This window comes from Haliotis rufescens, unplaced genomic scaffold (genome assembly GCF_023055435.1).
Source record: "Haliotis rufescens isolate VD_foot unplaced genomic scaffold, xgHalRufe1.0.p SCAF_53, whole genome shotgun sequence".
In the NCBI taxonomy this organism is placed as follows: Eukaryota; Metazoa; Mollusca; class Gastropoda; order Lepetellida; family Haliotidae; genus Haliotis; species Haliotis rufescens.
In genome coordinates this window covers 1,617,373-1,642,224 of record NW_025964257.1, presented here as the reverse complement: position 1 = coordinate 1,642,224, position 24,852 = coordinate 1,617,373, and the positions used below count along the sequence as shown (strand labels likewise).

Genomic DNA, 24,852 nt, shown 5'->3' with positions numbered 1-24,852 from the left:
TAAGAAGAAGCGTTTATTTTCTATCTACATGAACATGTTTTTTCATACATTGTTCATACTAACAATGTGCGAATACACACTACTTTGTTATGTTTCTGCCTTCGAATATAAAACTTTAATGGCTGAAAATTACTACTCTCGATTATCTCGAGTTAAAATATGTTAAATGTCAGCTATTTCTACCAGCAAATATTAATGCGATTGAATTCGAAAACGGACTTTCTCATTTCTGCAATAACATACAATTGATACCACATCCACATGGTATTTTCAATCTGTTTCGTTGAGCACACATGATCAATTCTAAACACTGTATCTGTAGATCAACGATGTCCGGTGGTCTGTTTCAGGCAACGTATCGCAAAACGCCGCAATGTTTGTTTGTTTGTTGTTTACCGCCCCACTCAGCAATATTCCAGCTATATGACGGCGATCTGTAAATAATCGAGTCTGGACCAGACAATACAGCGATTGTCAACATGATCATGAACATCGTTCCACGCAATTGGGATACGATGACATGCATCAACCATGTCAGCGAGCCTGACCACCCGATCCCGTTAGTCGCCACAAACATAGCCGCCTTTTACGGCAAGCATGGGTTGCTGAAGACCTATTCTATACGGGATCTTCACGGGCCCACTTCAATGTATTACCATATGCTGGCGTACTAAAGTATTTATGTGATGATGCAATACTTAAGAAAGCGTCTGCATGAAGAACCTAATTTGCGACAAGAGTGATATATCAAATATAATAACGTATATTTGACGGCCTCGGGAACTACAACAAATCACTTGCTTCCACAGATGCCATGAAACTTGCTCTTGTTCTTTCGTCATCTGCATCTACAAGAAAACATATATTTGAATAAATTGACGATGGAGTTATAAGAATGTCACAGCTCACACAGTCTTATTAAAATGAGGTGAGGTGAAATGCTGTTTAACGTCGCGTCCAAGATTAATGCACTCATATAGCGACGTGCATGCACGTGTATGTGTGTGTGTGGCTGCTTGTACTATTCCGGACTGATGCCGATTTATAGTGCTAGCTCACTTAGATACCATGCCGCAGTTTAACTTGAATACCCCACTCAGACACAGTATACTGACTCCGAGCCGACCAGTCCTTGTTTTAGCCCCTTAATGCCGAGCGCCAGACAGGGAAACAACAAGTACAGTCTTTTAACGTCTTTTGGTATGACGCGGCTGGGGATCGAACCCCGGACCTTCCGCTCTCTGGGCGGACGCTCTACCACTAGACCACGGAGGCGGTCTGTATTAGTAGGAGTGTGTCGGGTATATTGTATTCAGACATATGTAAACTGTTGTAGTACGTGGTGTACCTTGGAATATGTATCGTTACTAATGTACTAGTGATTTTAATAGTATTTCATGTTCGTCAAAATTTCTTCGCATATATGTACTTCTATAACTGATCGTAAACAGGCCCGTGAAGATCCGGGGTAAAATAGGTCTTCAGCAACCCATGCTTGCCCTAAAAGACGAATATAATTGTCGTAATAGGCGACTAACGGGATCGGGTGGTCAGGCTCGCTGACTTGGTTGATGCATGTCATCGATTCCAATTGAGGGGATCGATGCTCATGATATCAGTCACTTGAGTGTCTGGTGCAGACTGGATTATTAACAGACCGCCGTCATATAGCTGGGATATCGCTGAGTCCGGCGTTAAAGAACAAACAATAAAACAAACGTTCGTAAACATGGTCTTTTAATTGATTGTTTGCATTATATTGTTGACTGATTACATATAACATTCTGTGGCTGTCTAATAAACTGACTGTTTATTCACCCAGGTCTTGTGTTGGCGTGTGGGTTGGTCGTGTACAGTGGTCCCTCTGCTAAGCGAGCTGATCCCCAACTCTCGCTTTTAAATATAATGGTCCTTGGTACATGGATATTACTGAGAGCGTACATACGTCTTTGTTGAGAGCAATACTGAATGTATCTATATATCACGGCAGTTTGTATGTAACGGTTCTTGGTTTGAGACCCCCTTCGTTGTTCAGAGCTGATAGAGAGCCGACGGTTGGTCATGTCAAAAGACGTTAAAAGATTATATTCGTTGATATCCTGTCTGGCGTTCGCGACTGAGAGACTAAAACAAGGACTGGTCCGCTCTGAGTCAGTACACTGTGTCTGAGTTGGGTACTCATGTTAAACTGTGGCATGGGACCTCAGTGGACTAGCACTATAAAATCGGCATTAGACTAGTACCAGCAGACACACACACACACATACACACACACACACACGCACGCACGCACGCACGCACGCACGCACGCACGCACGCACGCACGCACGCACACACACACACACACACACACGCACGCGCGCGCATGCAGGTCGCTATAACAGTGCAAACAATTTGAACGCGACGTTTAACCCCATTTCACCCTACCTCTCTAGTGTTAACGATTAAGAGTATATAAAGAAGGTCTTATCGGCTCGGGGTCAAACTTTGAATAACAAAACGTCCATCATTTTATTTAAAAAATCATTTTTAAAACCTCATCTTCCGATGAAGATGTTAATGAGTAATTGTCCTTTAAACAACATCCCAGCAATATCCCCACAAGAGAAGAAAAACTCTCCCACATTGCGGAGATCGCTTTTTGGAGTGAGTCTACACTTAAACCACCTCAAGTAAATGAGCGAGTGTCGTGGTGTCACGCCGCTTCAAGCAATCTTTCGGTTACACCACGGCACGTCAGCTTGAAGTGAGACGACAGCCAGAGGCGACGCAGGTCTCAGACCTTCATCGCTTACCCATCAGGGTAGAGTGCTGACAAACCTAGAACATACACATAATGATCCGGGACCCTAACCCACTAGCATAAGTGTCTGGCACACCTAAGGGACGCAAGTATCGAATTGAGATACATAAGATGACTGGCACACCAGTGCCCGATAATCAGACAGATCAGCAAACAAAATATATAATTTGAAAATTAGGTCAGTTGTTGTCTCATAGAGCTTGTGATTCCCCCAAGTCGACCTGTTGATGTACTTACAGTTTCCGTCATGCAGCCTCTGCAGGTAGAAGGACATCCTCTGTGCATCCATGCCAATATCAGGCGGTAAGCGCGGCAGCACCTGAGAGGTGTCTTTGTCTTGCAGGTCTCGGCAGCCAAGAGTGACGATAGGCCCGGGTTCTTTTGTTACTTCCCCTAACCCGGAAACGTTAAGTCTGTAAATATAGTTTGAGTGTTAGGTAATAGAATATGAGTGTTAGGTAATATAATGTGAGTGTTAGGTAATGTAATGTGTGTTAGGTAATATGATGTGAGTGTTAAGTAATATAATGCGAGTGTTAGATAATATAATGTGAGTGTTAGGTAATATAACGCGAGTGTTAGATAATATAATGTGAGTGTTAGGTACTATAATGTGAGCGTCAGGTGATATAACGCGAGTGCTAGGTAATATAATGTGAGTGTCAGGTAATATAACGCGAGTGTTTATCTTTAGGAGGAATGGTCTAAGAATTTACCATATATTGCCCAAAATCACAACACTATTAAACATGCCCCCTTTCCCCAAATAAATTTAACACTGTTCTATGCAGGCCCCCTACCCTATACCAAAAAAATAGAACTGCGTCCTTTTTTCATTGTCATTGTGTCATATTTTCATACTTTACCCCCCCCCCCCCCCCCCCCAAACACACACACACACTGCATCCCCCAATCCCCCACCCCACCTCCCCCACCACCCCTCTTCACCAACAAAGGTAGCCAGTCCCTTATATTCTTATATTGTCAATTATCGCCATAATAAGGGAGGAACCAAAGGGACCAAGGAACAATGACACAGGTTACAGGAACCAACATCTAAAGCTTACCCGCCACTCCTGGATTCTGAAATATAAGATTCAAATGCATATAATATCATAGATACTTCGATCAATCAAACGTGATGCAGTTAGCATATCACATGTGTTTGGGCTCTCGGTTATCGGAAAATACATCTTTAACTCTTTCAACACCAGTCAACCAGAAGTGTTTACTGCTGGGACACCGAGTTCCCAGAGACTCTTGTGTGATAGATGAAGCCAACATTTATCAAAGAAAATACCTGCTTGTAAAATAGATTTGTTACTACATGTTATACACCATTTGAAAGGTCTGATCCTATGGTTTATAAATATGAAAGTTATGTTTTTCACATTATTTAAAAAAATGCATTTACAACTTAATTAAATTCGTTGTAATTAAAAAAATGTACGCTAACACGTTGTTAACCTCCAGATTAAGGACCAAGGAAGCGAAAACTTGACGAGTTTCGGCAAATATATGATTTCATAATATCCACGTACCTATTTCTGTTTTATTTTCATTGTTTACGTAATTGGAAAATCATTTTTAAAAGAATTATAAATAGTTTCTGTCATCGCCCATTACCCGATAACAGCGACTCTCCGCTCAGTAAAATGAAGAAATACCCCTGTTTTCGAGGTTTCGTATGAATAACACGTGCGTCGAAGAATGGCATATGACACATCGCTGGAAAGCTTATTCCTTCATCTACACGCTCGTAACATCGACTGGTTTTTTTTCGTAGTTATAACAAGCGATTTCATTGGATTAAAATTGGTTTCTAATGACGCTTTCTTGCTGAAATCTGCTACAAGTTCCGTGATTGGTCAATTTTGAGCACGTGACCTAAGGCAGCCAATCAAATTACAGCTGTGATACCAAGCTCGTGTTCGATAAATTACAGAAGTTTGCGAAAGAATTTTGTTAAATCGTGTTATTCTGAACGTTTTGAGCAGGAAATCACGATATATATTAAAAATATTGAACTTCGTGAATGTATCGTGCTAGGTTACGAGCTGTGACAAAGATTTTTCATGCATATATTTTTGCATTAAACATCGTGTCAGAGCCGAGAATTCAAGGCGACGAAAGCCGAGATGTCATTTGACTTACATTACACGCGATCGCACGAAAAGATGGAAATAATAATATAGATTTAAGTTTGATTACTTTTAGATATATTTTTGTTGATTTTATTTTTTACTTTGTATAATATATTTAAAGATTTGTTTAAAACGCCTTTATTTTCCTCTTTGACGTGTTCGATGTGGACCCGTTGTCGAAATGTGTGTCCGAGAATTATATTTTCAATAACATCGTGAGAAATAGTGAATAATTTTTTAATTTAACGATAAAAAGTTAAATTAAAATGGAATATGTATTTAAGACCTTGTGAAATGTGATAGATTTAATAAATGAATGACATTACAGGTAGGTCCATAAAAATATATACTATTTTGACGTGACTACGGCTTGGCCGGATAACCGGCCTGCGGTGTCTGGGGACTCGATGCTTCTTTGCCGGATAACCGGCCTACGGTGTTGAAAGAGTTAACACAATTTTCACCGATATATCATCACCTGTATGGTTCTTATTTATGAAAGAAGGTGAGCGAGTGAGTTCAACGTTGACATTATGCAAGTCATATAGCGAAAGGTCATATAAAACAAGCACAGCAGTTTGCAGATAAGGATGTACACACATATCTAACACAACTAAGCAGATGTTTAGACACTGCGGTTATTTTCCCATTCATATTTGTACCTGTCAGTTTCCGGAATGCCAGGCAGAAAATGGAGACGATTATTATGCCAACAACCACCACAGACACAGCTGCGACGATCACAACCTTCTCCCCGTCTACAACACAAACAACGGTACATATTAATTTGAGGTTTCTGCACAGTTTCTTTGTTTATTTGTTGGTTTGCACTCAGCAATATTCCAGCTATATGACGGCGGCATGCAAATTGTCAAGTCTGGAATAGACAATCCAGTGATTGATATCTTGAGCATCGATCTAAGCAATTAGGATACGATGACGTGCATCAACCAAGTCAGTGGGACTGACCACCCGATCCCGTAACTCGGCTCCTACAACAAGCAAGGATTGCTGAAGACCAAATCTAACCTGGGTCTTCACGGTTCTGTTGCAGGATATGTTACAGAACCTATATTAACCAACCGTTTCCATCTATTCAAATGTTTATCACAAATGCACCAGAAATGTTCAACTGACTTTAATTCAGCAGATGCAATTAATTTTCCATTCTTTCAGCAACAAAATAATCATAAAACGGTTCACAGTAAAACAATTGAGGTTGAAAAATAACTTTTCATTTGTTTGAAACTGGTACTAACTCTGAACGCTAAACGGCCGAGTATATTTACTGAGCAGTCGGAATAAAACAAGAGTTGATACTTTCCAACCCGCCCTATGTTATTCTGAAAAAAGAAGATTATTGTAACGATCTACAAACAGCAGATCTGTGAGTCACAGCCATAAGATATATGTATTGTGACTCGGTATTTGATGCGGCCATTGGCTATACTCCATAGCACAAATTACGTTACGAACTGATATATAGGTGATCTCAGTCCTGTTTCTTACTTATTTTATATGTTTCACTTCACATGTAGGCGTTGGTGCTCACGGTGTACATTGAAGAATGTATATTGCTTTAGGGGCGGTCGGGTAGCCTAGTGGTTAAAGCGTTCGCTCGTCACGCCGAAGACCCGGGTTCGATTCCCGACATGGGTACAATGTGTGAAGCCCATTTCTGGTGTCCCCCGCCGTGATATTGCTGGAATATTGCTAAAAGCGGCGTCAAACCATACTCACTCACTCACTCACTGCTTTCAGTGTAGTGTATCCTTCTTACACATTGTCTGTGTCTCGTAGATACCAGAACATACAAAAACTGACAGAACCATACTCGCCTGGAACAAACAGTTCAACGCTGACGTCCAGAGAGCCTTGGCCATTGTCGAAAGATATAGTGTAAATTCCTTCATCACGCTGTTCAACGTTGTTGATGGTAAATGTAACCATGAACTGGTTCTCTTCGATGTTTGATGTTGAGAGTTTGTACTTCTGGCTGCCTGAGATGTTAATGCCAGTCTGTCCGTCTGGACAGGACAGCCTTGTATTGCTGGGTTCAGGGTACCCCCAGAGATAGAACGTTCCAACAGCATGACTTGTGTACATCTTCAAGGTGATGTTTTCGTCATTCTGTCGATACAGTCTCGCTGAAATAACAGAGCACATACAGTGTTGAGCAGATGGCCCGACGTTGCATAGTACAGACATATAGATACCATTTACTTTTGTTAAATGTAGTTAAAACGAAGAATGATGTTTCTCTTTACACAGTTCATCCTTATCGTTACCAATCACACTTCTACCTTCAGCTTTAGGAAGTTAACTTGAATAGATCAGAAGGGTGTCAGAATGTCTGTCAAAATTGTGAATCTTGCAAGGCCACATCACGCATATAAACCGGATACCCTCATTGCACAAGATAAGGGTGTAACGTACTCACATTTCAAGAAACTAGAAGTAGATCCATCATCATGCCCGACTACATTAGACGCTGAGCAGAGATATTCTCCCAGGCTGGGCTTCCCGACGTTAAAGGCCACCATCCTAGAAGTGTAAGTCGTGGTGCGGCCCAGTACTGTATCCCCATCCTTGGACCTTCTGATGAGGGACACAGACAAAGGCGGCGTGCCGTCCACCTCACACGTAAAGGTGACGACGTCATTAGGCTTCGAGTCAATACTCGACTTGGCATCATGGGTCAGTCTCTTAATGGTTGGTTTGTCTGTAGCATACGAGAGCAGATTCTCAGTTGACTAACTGAAACCTTTCACTGACACTATTTTCAGATTATGATAACACATCTGCTATACAATAGATGCAACAAAAGGCGGTGGAATGGTCTAGTGCTTATAGCCTTCGATCGACGCGCCAAAGACCAAGGTTCTTTTCCTCACATTGGTAATGCGTAAGAAGTCAACTGTTTGTGTATCCCGTTATGATATTGCTGGAATATTACTAACAACGGCGTAAGACTATTCACTCATATATTTTCCGTCTATGTTTTGTAAACAGTATTTTGAAACTTGTGAATTTGAGAAGGTGGTAACAGTATTGATTATATGATTGTGATGTACATCGCATGCAAAAACAGTTGTGCGAATGAGGGTAAAAAATCTTGACTATTTGAGACATAAGTTTGTGATATGAGTGCAAACAAGAAGCACAGCAACACAGAAGCAGCAGGGTCTAATTGAATACATTTAAGGATATCTATCAGCTAGCACTGTTTTGCGTTCACTGCGCAACTCGAATCGTCGTGTTTCAGGACAAAAATGTGTTAAGTTAATCAAGCAATGCTGCAGAGACCCACAGACGAAAACGTTAAATTAAAAATAACGCGTGAAATAAGGAACAAGAACTGGATTTACTCTTTGATTGGCAGTTAGAAGTGATGCATATAAGAGAGAGAATTTATACATGTCAAGTTTTTTTTGTCTTTTTTTATTTTTTCTCTCTTAAGAACTGAATTCATTACCCGTTTTACGATGTCCGAAATTGCTTACGACCAAGGTGAATGGGAGAAAGGGCACAATGTTTTTTTAACTATGGCGTCATTGAAATGGTTACCTGACAGCGTGACGACATGACAATGTATGACTTTATCACGGGAATGTTGCAGCACATAAGGAACATTGAAATACGCCAATGCAGACGTTTTTGATCAATGACCTTAAATTAGAGCACTGGTTTATAACAATAATGATATTTACCCCAGTAAGAATGATGCTTATACGAACGTTTTATCCACGTGATTAAAATATTAATGATAGGTAAGTACTGTCAGTATTTTGTTATGCAAAACTATTAACACAGACACCGTTTTGCCCATATGTCTTTACAGTAAAGTGTCAATTTGGTGAGGGTAGTTTGAAGCCCCATTGTCAATTGGAAACGAGGCAGTGGGTTAGCCTAGTGGTTAAAGGGTTCTCTCGTCACAACGAATGCCCGGATTCGGTTCACCACATTGTTACAATCTGTAGACCTTATGTCTGATATTTCCCGCCGTAATGGTACTGAAATATTGGTAAAATCAGTGTAAAACAATATTTTGGCCGACTCGATTAAATGGAAATGTTGGATTAAACCAAATATATTTTGACACAATCTATGTCCATCGTCCCGAGGCAAGAGAGTTAACTGACTGTAAAAGTCCAGTTTCCACCCTTGCCAAACTATGCTGTTATTATGGAGTTACATTTTGGCTGGACTAACGAATCTATGCATAGTCCAATCAAAATCGCGCAACGAAATCGAAATCCGGTTCGTAAACTGTCGTGCAGATTTCGGTCGATTGCAGGATTTGCAAAACATGTGCACCACAAACTCGTTGTCAACAGATATTTGCCAAACCTTTTCATGTTTTTAATCAAGGTGCTCGCGTGATTTGATGCACTTCGCGTGTAAGACCCTTTTTATCACAATATATATCTTGATTATCGATCAGATCGTCTTGACTGGACGCAAGTGATGGAATCGGATTGGTTCATAGGAGAGGCTTAGAAGGGACATAACTCGTAATATCCACTGGTGGCGCTACGATCGAGCCAAGGAATTCCAGCCTAGTTCGGCAAAGGTGGCAACAGGACTTTTAAAGTCAGTTAACTCTCTTGCCTCAGGAAGATGTGTATATCAGAAAAGGCTAAATACCCAGAATACAGAGCAGCGGACACCCATAACTGGTACTCACGCAGAACGTAAGCCTCGCTCCAGTCTGAATACAGGCCTTGTTCTACAGCCTGGCATGTGTACTGGTCCCCCTGGGTCGCAGTGCTTAGCGTGAGGGTGGCCCCTGTGTTCATCTCTCCCCTCTCAGGATGACTGCTAATGTTGACAGCAGCCCCTATGGGCATCCTCCCATTCTCCAGGTGACTGCTGCCTACCCTCCATCTGTAGGAGAGCACGTCACGGAAAGCATCAGGAGACATCAGCGATGAAGATACACAAGTCAGGATGACTTCCTTGTAAGATCCTGCACTGGTGATTGTCGGAACTGTCGGTTTTCCTGTGAACACGCAATGCCATTCAGAAATTGTTCAAATATAAGAAATGTTCTATTTAGGATAACACTGTATTAGTAAAATACAAATTCTAGTTCTTTTTGTTTTGTTTTGTGAGGGTTTGAGTCCTGAAAGGTGTTCAGGTGTTTTGGAAAGGATACGATATTGTCTGTTCCTGTGTTGAATAATCCGTTGAATTGAAAATGTTATTGATATCACTTGTAGGAACATCTTGAGAAGCATTATGATAACATATTAGCCAGATATCGATAAAAAAAAAGGATGAATAAATATCCGATTCCTTTCCATTCTCTTGAAAAATGTCAATTGGCAGTTTCAGATTTAGCCCGTGAAGATCCGGCGTTAAACAACCAATCAACCAACCAAAACATTGTCAATACTCTTAATGAGAACAAACTCCGCACTCCATGGAGACACAAAACTCTTACTGAGAACAAACTCCGCAATCCACGGAGACACAAAACTCTTACTGAGAACAAACTCCGCAATCCATGGAGACACAAAACTCTTACTGAGAACAAACTCCGCAATCCACGGAGACACAAAACTCTTACTGAGAACAAACTCCGCACTCCACGGAGACACAAAACTCTTACTGAGAACAAACTCTGCACTCCACGGAGACACACAACTCTTACTGAGAACAAACTCCGCACTACCCGGAGACACAAAACTCTTACTGAGCACAAACTCCACACTCCACGGAGACACAAAACTCTTACTGAGAACGAACTCCACACTCCACGGAGACACAAAACTCTTACTGAGCACAAACTCCACACTCCACGGAGACACAAAACTCTTACTGAGAACAAACTCCACACTCCACGGAGACACAAAACTCTTACTGAGAACAAACTCCGCACTCCACGGAGACACCAGGCCTTGCTCTGCTGCCTGACAGGAGTAGTGATCCCCATCCTTTGTTGTGCTGCTGATGTTGAGTGTCGGATTTATGCTGTGAAACACCTCCAGTCCCATGTCACTGCTGTTCCTTCTCCAGCTGTAGGACAACATGTCCGGGTTATTGTGTGGAAGTGTCTGTGAAGCAGAGGCACATGATAGCACCACGCCTTTTCCTTGATCGACATTGGAAATCGTTGGGTCTCTGGGCTTTCCTGAAAATATTGGATTCCATCTATTAATAGAGAATCTCACCCTCGTGTCTTTTTATATCAATTATATCAACACGAGTTTTTTTCACTTTTATCAATGTTGATATATTTGATATCAAACGAGTGAGGGTGAAATTTCATTTATTATCCAACATCATTCTTCCAGTTTTTGCAGTTTTTAGACAGAAATAAGCAGTGTCTTAAGTGTAAAAGGTACTGGCAACAGCTTCAGTAGCAGAGCCATAAGCGATGTCATTTGATTGGGACGTCATGGTAACCGATGATGGCACAATGGTCTGCAAACCATTGTGATGCAATTTCATTGCAGTTATATCTACAATGTAGATACCGCATGATCTTACCCAAGTGATATCTCCTGTGGGAGCCAGTTTTGGAAGATAACTCAAATCATGTTACATTATCAAGACCATTGTGTACACCATACCTCCATATAATAAGTCTATTGAAGTCAAGTCCTATGAATAAAAAAGTCAATATATATATATATCTGCAAATGAAAGCCACGACACCCTATCCATAGCCACAAGAAATCCCTGCTAAAAGCAGAGTCGTATCTAAGATTCCGACAATATCAAGAGCATGTGCTTATGGGTCAGTATCAACAAATAGCGATGATACTAGGTGTTTGCGAACAGTTGAGCGTATCCTGTCCCACTGGTGTCACCCGTCACAAACACATGAAAAGACTGCTCTTTTAATCTTTAATAAAAACAAAATTGTGTCACCTCCCAACGCAATAATGACCCTCCCTCTGTATCATAAAGTAAACAGTTATTTCTAATGAGCATGGGCTAATGCTGTCTAGGTTCATGACAACATGGACGATAATGAATTAAGCCTTCTTGACTAGTTAATCAAATATCATGGAGTTTACACCTGAGCGTTCAAGGGCAGCAGGTAGGTTGCTGTGGAGGATCACGCCTTCCCTAGTGACATTATGATGCAAATATGTCGTAATGTATTGCTCTTTAAGTATTTTATTTTTTTATTAATGGTGTTATGCCATACGTTTAGAAACCGCTGTGATAACTAGGTTGGTTAGAGGTAATGAAACATGTGCCAGTCCACATTAGTGATATAAAGCAAAAACTAATCGCACTGAGACTACCCTCAAAATGTGTGTTTTTTTGTCAGGCATTGATAAAATGATATATCAGTAGAAATGACGTTGTCTGAGAAAATGAAGTAATCAGAGAGAGTGACTTTATCGGAGAAAGCTATGTTATCTGAGAAAATGACGTCATCAGCGAAAATGAAGAAATTCGAGAAAATGTAATCCACCCTTGGCGGTGAAACTGACAACCAGTAAGAATGTCCTTGAATGCTACTCACGTGAGACATACAGGAAGTTGTCCCAATCTGTGAGAGTCACATTACCCCCAGCTTCACACGAGTAACGACCAGCATCATAGCCTCTGACAGTATGGACTATTATCTGTACTGCCACGAAGTCATCAGCGGTAAGGACTCCGGCAACCTTCACCCGGGGCCTGTAAGGGGGACGTAGGTAGATGCTAGCAGCGTCCACATCCAGGATAGCTGTACCGCTGGGGGACGTCACGAGGAATGGGGGCCCCGGCTGTGGCAGCGTCCATGTCAACGTGGCCTTGTCGCCTTCACCCAGCATTGCATAGTTGGTGTAGACATCTGGCCACGCTGTAAAGCATACAATAGGTAAGGAAGAAATGAAGGAATTATCCATGCACTGCATGCAAAAAACTGTGAACGATTGCTTTTATCTTACTTACTTACTTACTTTGGAGATTTAACGTGCGCTTTCCGACTGATGCGTATTTCGCACACGGGCCCGGCCAGGCCATTTAATGTGTTTCCGAAAGGGGCGAAGGTGGTCTGTGCAACCCAAGAGGGGGGTTTTAGGTGTTGCTTATATAGAATTTGGGAATTTTGAGATTTGGAATAGATGCCGATGGGATTGGGGAGGAGAACTAAGGGAGCTGGGTATGGTGGATGTTTGTTTGTTTATGTGATTTTGATTTGGTAGGTTATTGTGTTTTTGGATGCGTTTTATTAGTTCCGTTTTTATTTAGAATACGCCTAAGGCCTTGAAGTTTTCTAGTTTATTTTGTGGGTTTAGTATTGCTTCTAGAGTTAGAGCCTTGTTTAGATTGAGGGTGGTTTGTAATGCGGTTCGGTGTGTTAGGTAGTGTGTGCAGTGGATGAGTGCGTGTTCTGGGGTTTCTGGTTGTTTGCAGTGTGGGCAGTTACCTGTAGTGAGTTTTTTAAAAAAATTTAGGTGGTTATTTAGGTTGGTGTGTCCTGTTTGGAGTTTAGTGATTACTCTGTCGATTTTTTTGGATGGATGGAGAATTTTTGGTTTGGTTAGTGGTTTGCTGAGCACTTTTTTGATTTGGCTATTTGAGTTTAGATATAGGTTATGCCATTTTTTATGAGTTTTTTGCTTTTATCTTTGTCGGTGCTAAGTATCTTCCTGGCCTTATTTACCCATTCCTATTTCCATTCTTTTACCTATCAGTGCTAATTACCCCAGGCCTCCCGTTTGCCTATTGTCAATTGCCAATTATCAATCAGGGATAATTTAAGTCCTGGCTTCCAGTTGTCCATAACTATCAGCGCTAATTCGTGTGAAGCGTTGGCGTCCATTGTCTTTCGCTAATCACCTATCAGCGCCGATTATCTTTTGGCTTCTCTTGTTAAGTTTCCACCTTTTGTTATCTTATTACTATTATCACTTGTTCTTACAGGTACATATATATATGTTCTCTGCTTCATAGCATTCCCTTGTACGAAATACGCTGCATTCGGAAAGCGCACGTAAAATCTCCAATATAAGTAAGTTCATAGCATCCATTCACCCTATGAAGGATCCGGAGTAAGCATATACTACGAAACGTTGTGTTCCTCAAAATAAAGAAGTTGACATCCATAAATTTTCTTCCTTATGTGTATATTTTCCAAATGTCTTTCAAAGACATTAAAGTTACGGAACCATTTATTTAAACAAACCCAAAAGAATGTCTGAAGAGACAAATGTATATCCATTCAACATTTATTCGTGACATTTAAGACTAAACCAGAGTCCCCTTACTGTATGACAACACGTGCTGGTGGCTGTATTACATCATGTTGAATAACGGTAAATATGTGCACGTGAAAGGGCTGTACATGCTTACTGAGTTTCCAGTTATTACCAGAAGCGGAATGTAGCGACGCGCAATGTAACGGTAAATGTCATAAATGATACACTCACATACGACGTTTCCTTAACATATAAGGGTATTTTTTCTAACTGACTTTAATAAAATAGAAGAAAGGTCAAAACATCATATTCATCACTTATGCAACAATATGTGAAGACAACATTCTAGTTTATTCATAAGTGATCAACCTCCGTGATCTAGTGGAAAGAGGTGAGGGGAAATGGGGTTTAACGTCGCGTCCAAGATTATTGCACTTATATAGCGACGTGCATGCACGTGTGTGTGTGTGGCTGCTTGTACTATTCCGGACTGATGCAGATTTAAAGTGCTAGCTCACTTAGATACCATGCCGCAGTTTGACGCGAATACCCCACTCAGACACAGTATACTGACTCCGAGCCGACCAGTCCTGGGTTTAGCCCCTTAATGCCGAGCGCCAGACAGGGTAACAACAAGTAATATCTTTTGACGTGTTTTGGTATGACGCGGCCGGGAATCGAACCCCGGACCTTCCGCTTTCCGGGCGGATCTAGTGGAAAGAGCGTCTGTCTGGAGAGTGAACGATCGATTCCCTGACGTCATACCAAAAGACGTTGAAAGATGGTATTTGTTGTTACTCTGGCGTACGTCAGTGTGGGTTTATAAGATGGAGTGGTCAGCTCGGAGCGAGAGCAATGTGTCTGTCAATCCACCTTAAAATCAAGGTCAGTGGCCTAGCACTATCAACTTGGCATTAGTCCGGATTAGTCCAAGCAGCCACACACCCGCATGGTTGTAGCTGTATAAGTGCAATAATCTTGAACGCGAGTTTAACCCACATTTCACTATACCTCATGTATGAACAGTATAACTTACTGTCCATGTCCAGGGCAAACTCCTCACTCGGCACCGTCTGGTGTTCCTGCCCCACACGGGCCTGGCACGTGTATCTGTACCCCTTGCCCCCCTTGGCTACAGAGGCTGTAGTGAGCACACTGATGTCCACCCTCAGCTGGCTGCCAGACACGCCATCCCGCACCGATGTGTGGTGCTCCGTCTCCCTGTCAACCTGTGAACCATTCCTCCTCCAGATGAAGGATGCTTCCCCGGGATACGATGAAGTTGCATTGGTAACGATGATGCAGGACAAGTTGACGCTGCCGTTGTATTGCGACAGTTCATATGTATCTCGGGCCGCAATGTAAGGGTCTTGGATATCTGTAAAATATATGTAATAGGATACATTAAAAAAAAACACACGACTTAACATATGCCATAGATGGGGTTCATAACTTCAGGGGACTTTCGTGGTTGACTCAAACACGCCGGGTTCAAATAATTTACAATTGACGCAAATAAAATGATTGAGAAATGTGTATTATAACCGTCGGGCCAAATGTTGCGCCCTGTCGAACTACAGTTTACTTCACTGATAGATATTGCCTACCTATCACAACGAGTTCCAGCCCACATTTGGTGATAAGATCGCGAGGCCTCCGTCGTGGCGGTCCTCTGAAACACTTGTAACGTCCTGCGTCGGTCCACTTGACCCCTTGCAACACTACAGTGACCATGCCTTCAGTTGAGGATGCGTTCCATGTTCTGCTTTTGTAACCGGCATTGACAACGTTGACCCTGTCAAACTTGGTGATATGAAATACATCTTCCTTTCGCTTTGCATTCCGGACAATATACTGTCTCACCGACCGTGGACGTTTCCAGGATAAAGTCACCGTTCCCCCTAGAGGAGCTGTAATCACAGGCGCTGAAACACGTCGATAAAACATTGATTCCGAATGATGTATATCAATGTTTTGAAAAATAAAAAAAACTTGCTGAAATGACGCTATTCTCCTCCCATTTCAACATCTTCCGTGTTGATAATATTATGTCTCATTCCCAGCCCTCACACTCAAATTACAGCTTCTTAATTAATATGTCAGCTCCCACCTGTCACACCCACACCATCTCCCCGAAAGGGCAAGGGCGGGCCAGAAACCTATGATCGTGGGTTCGAATCCCGGTTGGCCCCGATTATGTATCTAGGTTTGTCTGCACCATACCCGTTCACCGAAGTTTGACTGAAGTAGTAAACGTCTGAGACCTGCATCACTTCGGGCTATCCTCCCACATTAAGCTAACACGCCGTGATATACGGTAAACTACGGTTATAACGAACACGCTTATAACGAACTGACGGATATATCGAACTTACTTTTTTGGCCCCGACTAGTTGCTGTAGTTATGCTGTATATAGGCTTATAACGAACTATGGTTATAACGAACTAAAATTAGTAGTCCCTTTGAGTTCGTTATAACCGTAGTTTACTGTAACTGGAATACTGTTAAAAGCGGCGTTCACTGACTCACCCCCTAATGTTGTTGCAAAAAAGTTCGCAGGTTGATTCATAAGCATATAACGGTTAAAAATTGTAAACTAGTTAAACAAAAATTTGAAACTCATGTTAATAATCTGCCATTAACAAAGCTTCTGTGTTTATTATCAACTTAACCATACACTTTGAACATTACAAATTCAATGATCAGCTCCGTGGTCATTCTGGATAGAGCGTCTGCCCAGAGAGCTGAAGCTCGGTAGTACGATCTCCTGACCGCCACACACCAAAGGACATTAAGTGAACGTACTAAATGCCTTGCTGTTACCCTGTTACCCTAGACTTTGGCGGTATGGGGAACAAGGACTGATCGAATCGGAGGCGGTAAAATGTGTCTGAGTGGAGAATCCAAATTTTTAACGGTGGTATAGTCTTTGACTAGCACTATTCCGGACTAGGACTCACCCACTCACTCACTCACTCACTCACTCACTCACTCACTCACTCTGTCTGTCTGTCTTCCTCACGGTGTCTAAGCTAGATAAATCAGTTCCCCGCGGCAAGCACTCTTTAATGTCAAGGGGCGGTCGGGTAGCCGAGTGGCTAAAGCGTTCGCTCGTCACGCCGAAGACCCGGGTTCGATTCCTGACATGGGTACAATGTGTCAAGCCCATTTCTGGTGTCCCCCGCCGTGATATTGCTGGAATATTGCTAAAAGCAGCGTAAAACCACACTCACTCACTCACTCACTCACTCACTCACTCTCTCACTCACAACATCTATTGCGCTGATACCGGTCTAGTCCACTTCTGCATAAAGAACAATATGCAGCAAATATTTGTTTCCATTTTTATTTTAAACCGTACACACTCACTCTTTAATGTCATCTTCCTCTTCTGGGTTTAACATCCCCAAGCATAATCGAGTAGTTATACCACATATGTACATTAATATAAGTTCCACGGCGGGGATAAAGTAGGAGGAACACGTTAGCTCACCGGAGGAGACGGCGGGGTTAAAGTAGGAGGAACACGTTAGCTCACCGGAGGAGACGGCGGGGATAAAGTAGGAGGAACACGTTAGCTCACCGGAGGGGACGGCGGGGTTAAAGTAGGAGGAACACGTTAGCTCACCGGAGGAGACGGCGGGGATAAAGTAGGAGGAACACGTTAGCTCACCGGAGGGGACGGCGGGGTTAAAGTAGGAGGAACACGTTAGCTCACCGGAGGAGACGGCGGGGATAAAGTAGGAGGAACACGTTAGCTCACCGGAGGAGACGGCGGGGTTAAAGTAGGAGGAACACGTTAGCTCACCGGAGGAGACGGCGGGGTTAAAGTAGGAGGAACACTCGTTTATTCGCGACTGTGTTGTTTATGTTTTTCATTCTGTTACGCTAGATTCATTCTGTAAATTGTCTGTGCATATTAAACTGAAATAGCATGCCATTTTGTGAAGTGAATAAAGTAAATAATATAAAAATACGTGATTTATTTTACAGTTATGTTATGTCGAGCAGTTACACTTAGATAAGGGATTATTTTGGTCTGGTAATTTTCATATGAGTCCAAAACTGTTAGAACACCGGACTTCCGACCTTGAACGCCCCCCCCCCCCCCCCCCCCCCCCCCACACACACACACATCCCCCCACTCCCCCACTCCCCCCCCACACACACACATCCACACACACATCCACACCACCACCACCACCCCACACACACGTCCACACTTACACCCAAACCCACACACACACCCACACCCACACCCACATCCACATCCACACACATCAACACACACACACATACAGATAGATCCACACACACACACATCCACATCCACACCCACACCCACACACAGATCCACACACACACACACACAGACACCCACACCCACACCCACACCCACACCCACACCCACTCCCACTCCCACTCCCACTCCCACTCCCACTCCCACACCCACACCCTTGAGGAGTACGCTGAGGCGCAACATACAGAGACTACATCCTACATGAACATCTGTGGAATCAAGGATCTTTAAGTTTATCTTGACTCCTTCTTTGTTTAGTACTACCACCTGTTGCAGATCGTAAACGTAGATTGATTGTCATGATTGGAATAGAAATTGACGTATTTCGAAAAATATACATCACACTTACCTTTAGCTGGATGACAATCTTGAAATTCAGACCAAAACACAATAGAGAAGAACAATAGTCTACTAAACAGATGTCTCATATTGAGAGGGGAGCTGAACATTACTTTGAGTTAAATCCCAGTCTGATCCAGGTCACCGCATTCTGCACCCGTCTTCTACCAACAAAATATTTCCGCATACGGCCTGTGATGACTGAGTGTTTCGAAACTGGTGCACACACCTTTCACCCGACATTACAGGCGAGACGGTACACAACGTGATAAGGTTTATAGCTTTTAAACGTTCATACAAGGAACACATCACTTGAGCATGGGAATTGAAATAAGAATAGAGAATATATTGACAAATATGTTGAACATGAAAGCATGAATCTCAAACATCGAGCCTGGTTCAAACGTTAGATACACCTGTTGGTGGGATGCATCATCACGTAACTCTTATTGCATCACACACAAATCTTCAGGTGCTACAAACTTCATCACATCACAAATATAACCATCGCGTGTTTCCAACAGCCTAATTGCATCACAAATATAACCATCACGTTTTTCAACAACCTCATTTCATCACAAATATAACCATCGCGTTTTTCAACAACCTCATTTCATCACAAATATAACCATCGCGTTTTTCAACAACCTCATTGTATCACTCAAAAAACATCACTTGTTTCCAACAACCTCATCACATCACAAATATATCCATCACTTGTTTCCAACAACCTCATCACATTCCAAATATAATCATCACGTGTTTCCAACAACCTCGTCACATCACAAATATAACCATCACTTGTTTCCAACAACCTCACCACATCACTGGTATAACCATCACTTGTTTCCAACAACCTCATCCCACGACAAACATAATCATCACGTGTTTCCAACAACTTTATCAGATCACGAATGTTACCATCTCTTGTTTCCGATAACCTCATCACATCACAAATATAATCATCGCGTGTTTCCAACAACCTTATCACATCACAAATATCAACATCACATGTTTCCAACAACCTCATCACATGACAAATATAACCATCGCTTGTTTCCAACAAGCTCATCACATCTCAAATATAAACATCACGTGTTTCCAACAACCTCATCACATCACAAATATAAACATCACGTGTTTCCAAAAACCTCTTCACATCACAAATATAAACATCACTTGTTTCCAACAACCTCATCACATCAAAAAAATGTAACCATTTCGTGTTTCCAACAACCTCTTCACATCACAAATATAAACATCACGTGTTTCCAACAACCTCATCACATCACAAATATAAACATCACGTGTTTCCAACAACCTCTTCACATCACAAATATAAACATCACTTGTTTCCAACAACCTCATCACATAACAAAAATATAACCATTACGTGTTTCCAACAACCTCTTCACATCACAAATATAATCATCACGTGTTTCAAACAACCTAGTTACATTACAAATATAACCATCACTTGTTTCCAAAAACCTCTTCACATCCCATATATAAACATCACGTGTTTCAAACAACCTCATCACAACACAAATATAATCATCACGTGTTTCAAACAACCTCGTTACATGACAAATATAACCATCACTTGTTTCCAACACACCTTTCACCCGACACTACAGGCGAGACTGTACACTGCGTCATAATGTTCATAGCTTTTAAACGTTCATACAAGGAACACATCACTTAAGCATGGGAATTGAAATAAGAATAGAGAATATATTAACAAATATGGTGAACATAGCTTACATCAAAGCATGAATCTCAAACATCGAGCCTGGTTTAAAAGTTAGATGCTTGTTTAGGCAGGATGCACCATCACGTCACCCACAAAAACCTCATCACATCGAGGTATAACTATGTGCTGCGTAATGTGTATATCTTTTAACTTATGACCAAACACTCTAAGCTTTATTCTTATGTAATCCTTAATACTTAAATTAATGTATTTTTTCGTTTCTATGCACCGCTACCATTCTATATTTCCCATGTACGATGTAAGTGTAGGCCAGGCAAACGATACCTATATCTTGTTTTGGGTTCTCTTGTTCTTTTCCAAAAATGATTAACCCATGCTGGAAAACTACTACCGAAACAGATTAAGTAGTATGGCAGTGTCACTTCAGCACGCATTGCTTGCACGGGGTATAGAGTGCCGGGTGTAATCAACAACACCTGATTCTGAACGGTTGTTCAAAACTGTTTAAAAATAATCAACATCACGTGATATCCTGTTGAACTCTACCCTGCCGCTCTGTGCGCGATAGGGGTATGTACATGTAGGTCGAGGCCGTGTGGGGTCGGGGAATGTGGGTCGAGGCCGCGTGGGTCAGGGCATGTGGGTTGACGCTAGGCTGTCAACGTGGGGCAGAACGCAATGATATCGGGGTTGGGCAACGGGTGAGTATGATGATGATAATGATGATGACGATAATGATGATGACGATGATGATGACGATGATGATGATGATGATGATAATGATGATGATGATGATGATGATGATGGTGATGATGATGATGGTAATGATGATGATGATGATGACGACGACTACGACGACGACGACGATGATGATGATAATGATGATGATGATGATGATGACGACGACGACGACGATGATGACGATAATGATGATGACGATGATGATGACGATGATGATGATGATGATAATGATGATGATGATGATGATGATGATGGTGATGATGATGATGGTGATGATGATGATGATGATGATGATGACGACGACTACGACGACGACGACGATGATGATGATAATGATGATGATGATGATGATGACGACGACGACGACGATGATGACGATAATGATGATGACGATGATGATGACGATGATGATGATGATGATAATGATGATGATGATGATGATGATGATGATGATGGTGATGATGATGATGGTGATGATGATGATGATGATGATGATGACGACGACGACTACGACGACGACGACGATGATGATGATAATGATGATGATGATGATGTTGACGACGACGATGACGAGGGAGAGGGGGACTATGATGGTGGGAACAAGCATATCATAGAGGGGTTCACTCCTATTATGACTTTTCCCATTGCGACTACTAAAAAGGAAGGAGGTAAAATGAACTACTCTAGTCGTCATCTGTACTCAGCCCTTGAATACATGAAATCTGTCAAATGAGAGATGTTGTTATTTTCGAGGTATTTTTTGTTTTTATATTCTATATTTCACATTTGGTGTCTTCTGCTGTGATATTGCTGGAATATTGCTAAAAGCGCCGTAAAACCATACTCACTCACTCACTTTATTTCACAACAATAACAGAATGCCTTACCGAGAAACCTGTTAGGGTTATTTACAAAAGCAATAAACATGTTGGTAGAGAAGACAACAAAAGCTTTCTTTGCATTATTAAAGAAAACACTGATATTAAAAAGCCTCTTGATTGTATGCTATCAGAATGTGTCCCGTTTTGAATGTAGTGTTCGGAAATTTGGGGATTTCGTTACTCAACACCACATTTCATGGTCTACGGTGAATTTAGAAAACAAACACTACATAATAAAATTATAAACGAATAATTATTTTGTGACAAAAAACTGCAGCAAATGAAGGAAATCCCAAAAGTGTCAAACATGTTACACGAGTATATTACTCGTATAGGAACCCAACATGTCCTTAACTACTGAAAGACATTTGTAACTTGAAAAAGATTCATGAATTCATGAATAAATGAATATATGAATAGATTTTTTTTTATCCCTTTTCCTATTATGGCTACTCCGTATCCAACTTAGCTTGAAACATATACAGGGGTTGTAGGTAGTAACTAGAAGTCACAGAACCATGAACTATGTGCAGGAACTGATGATAAGACACCAGGGCCCACTTGCACAAAGCGATCTTAGTGCTAAGATGATCTTAACTTCCATACTTTAACATAGGCTTACAATAGTCTTAGCACTAAGATCGTTTTGTGCAATTGGGCCCTGGAGGAGACATAGAGGCATAAGGAGAGTGAATGGGTGAGTACGGGTTTACGCCAATTTCAGCAATATTCCAGCAGCATCACACCAGAAATGGGCTTCACGCATTGTACCCATGTGGGGAATCGAACCCGGGCCTTCGGCGTGACGAGCGAACGCTTTAACCACTAAGCTACCACACCGCCCCACATGTATAAGGCGTGGATTACTGTAACACAGGTAACATTTGGGATGAGGAATGGGTGTCACGTTACGCGCACGTGTACCTGAAGCAGCATCAGTTTGATCACTTCTTACGTTCAACCAAAGACCAGTGCAATTCAACGTATTGTTCCAGAACATATTATCTATTGCATAGTAGTAGTAGCAGCAGCAGCAGCAGTAGAAGTACTTGTAGTAGTAGCAGCAGTAGTAGAAGTAGTAGTAGCAGTAGTAGTAGTAGCAGCAGCAGCAGCAGTAGTAGCAGTAGTAGTAGTAGCAGCAGCAGCAGCAGCAGTAGTAGTAGTTGTAGTAGTAGTATAGTAGTAGCAGTAGTAGTAGTAGCAGCAGTAGCAGTAGTAGTAGTAGTAGCAGCAGCAGCAGTAGTAGTAGTAGCAGCAGCAGCATCAGTAGTAGCAGTAGTAGTAGTAGTAGTAGCAGCAGCAGCAGTAGTAGTAGTTGTAGTAGTAGTATAGTAGTAGCAGTAGTGGTAGTAGTAGCAGCAGCAGTAGTAGTAGTAGTAGCAGCAGCAGCAGTAGTAGTAGTAGTAGCAGCAGCAGCATCAGTAGCAGTAGTAGTAGTAGTAGCAGCAGCAGCAGTAAGGGTAGTAGTAGTATAGTAGTAGCAGTAGTAGTAGTAGTAGCAGCAGCAGTTGCAGTAGTAGTAGCAGCAGCAGCAGTAGAAGCAGTAGTAGCAGTAGTAGTAGTAGCAGTAGTAGTAGTAGTAGAAGCAGCAGCAGCAGCAGTAGTAGCAGTAGTAGTAGTAGTAGCAGCAGCAGCAGCAGTAGTAGTAGAAAAAGATTACCTTGAGCAAAGCTCCCGCCAATGAGAATGATTCCAAGAAAATTCTTTGCTGTATGAGAAAGTCTCACGTTCATGTCAGGCGATCTATCAAGTCGTGTACAGATACAACAATTCTGCCTGGAGAGTGCCAACTGGGCGTGAATCCCAACACCATGAAATTGAGATATTTCCGCGTATACCGTTCACACACACATGACCTTAAGAACGGGTAACGTCTCGCCCTTAATTCCGGGTTATCTCGCGACGCCTTACAACAATGTCACCGTGACACCTCGGACATAACCACTGTAAGAACTCATAACAATAGATTTCAACGAAAATAAACGTTTGCCGCTTATGAGCCCTGGCAAAACGTATTTATATATAGTATTAAACGATCTGATTGTACATACACTGAAGTTGACTGAGGCTTTGTCTTTACTCAAACATATAAAAATAAGAAGGAATGTGTGAACAGTCAGAAAGAAATGCGACTTGTACTTATAATGTGTAACCATGAAATTTTATTGTTAATGTCATAAAAACATATATCACATGACTAACCACGGGTCCGGGTAGTCCTGTGGGTACCCGGGTCCAACTCAGTACCCACCCGACTCGAGTACCCGAGTTACCCGTCTCAGCCCCATTTGCCGCGTCCAACAGTATCCAATCATCCTTCATAAATAACATGTCAACCCATAACAATATTGGACAACCTGCAACGATATCACCTCCACATCAAAAAACAAAATATCCTTGGCAACCGCAGCAATATCACCTCTACACAAACACAAAATCCTCGACACCCCCCAAAAATATATCCCCGACACTCATAACAGTATTACTTCCACACCACGCAGCAAAATATCAGCGACACCCGATACCAATATATGCTTGACACTCACATTAATCACCTGGACACCCCTCAAAAACATATCCTCTACACACCCAACAATATATCATTGACACCAACACTACGAGTATTAGCCCCCAGGGGCGGTCGGGTAGCCTAGTGGTTAAAGCGGTTGATCGTCACGCCGAAGACCCGGGTTCGATTCCTACATGGGTACAATGTGTAAAGCCAATTTCTGGTGTCCCCCGCCGTGATATTGCTGGAATTTCGCTAAAAGCGGCGT

The 24,852-nt window shown here is 42.0% G+C and overlaps 1 protein-coding gene across 3 annotated transcripts; it reads right to left on the bottom strand.

The window, feature by feature from the left end:
* On the bottom strand, window positions 1–23,886 carry LOC124115254. 3 transcript variants are annotated; one of them, XM_046476183.2, is made up of 12 exons: window positions 23,736–23,886; window positions 15,707–16,024; window positions 15,136–15,477; window positions 12,434–12,757; window positions 10,814–11,083; window positions 9,635–9,949; window positions 7,388–7,669; window positions 6,786–7,094; window positions 5,610–5,705; window positions 3,871–3,886; window positions 3,041–3,216; window positions 1–848 (listed from the first exon to the last, which is right to left on the bottom strand). In XM_046476183.2, the coding sequence occupies exons 1-12, from the start codon at window positions 23,806–23,808 to the stop codon at window positions 784–786; spliced, it is 2,586 nt and encodes an 861-aa protein (XP_046332139.2). In that variant the 5' UTR covers window positions 23,809–23,886; the 3' UTR covers window positions 1–783. The 3 variants fall into 3 exon arrangements, with proteins under 3 accessions (XP_046332139.2, XP_046332138.2, XP_048241003.1); XM_046476182.2 differs by lacking the exon at window positions 23,736–23,886 and adding an exon at window positions 18,750–18,934; XM_048385046.1 differs by lacking the exons at window positions 15,707–16,024; window positions 23,736–23,886 and adding an exon at window positions 18,750–18,936.
* Between the last annotated feature and the right edge of the window lie 966 nt (window positions 23,887–24,852).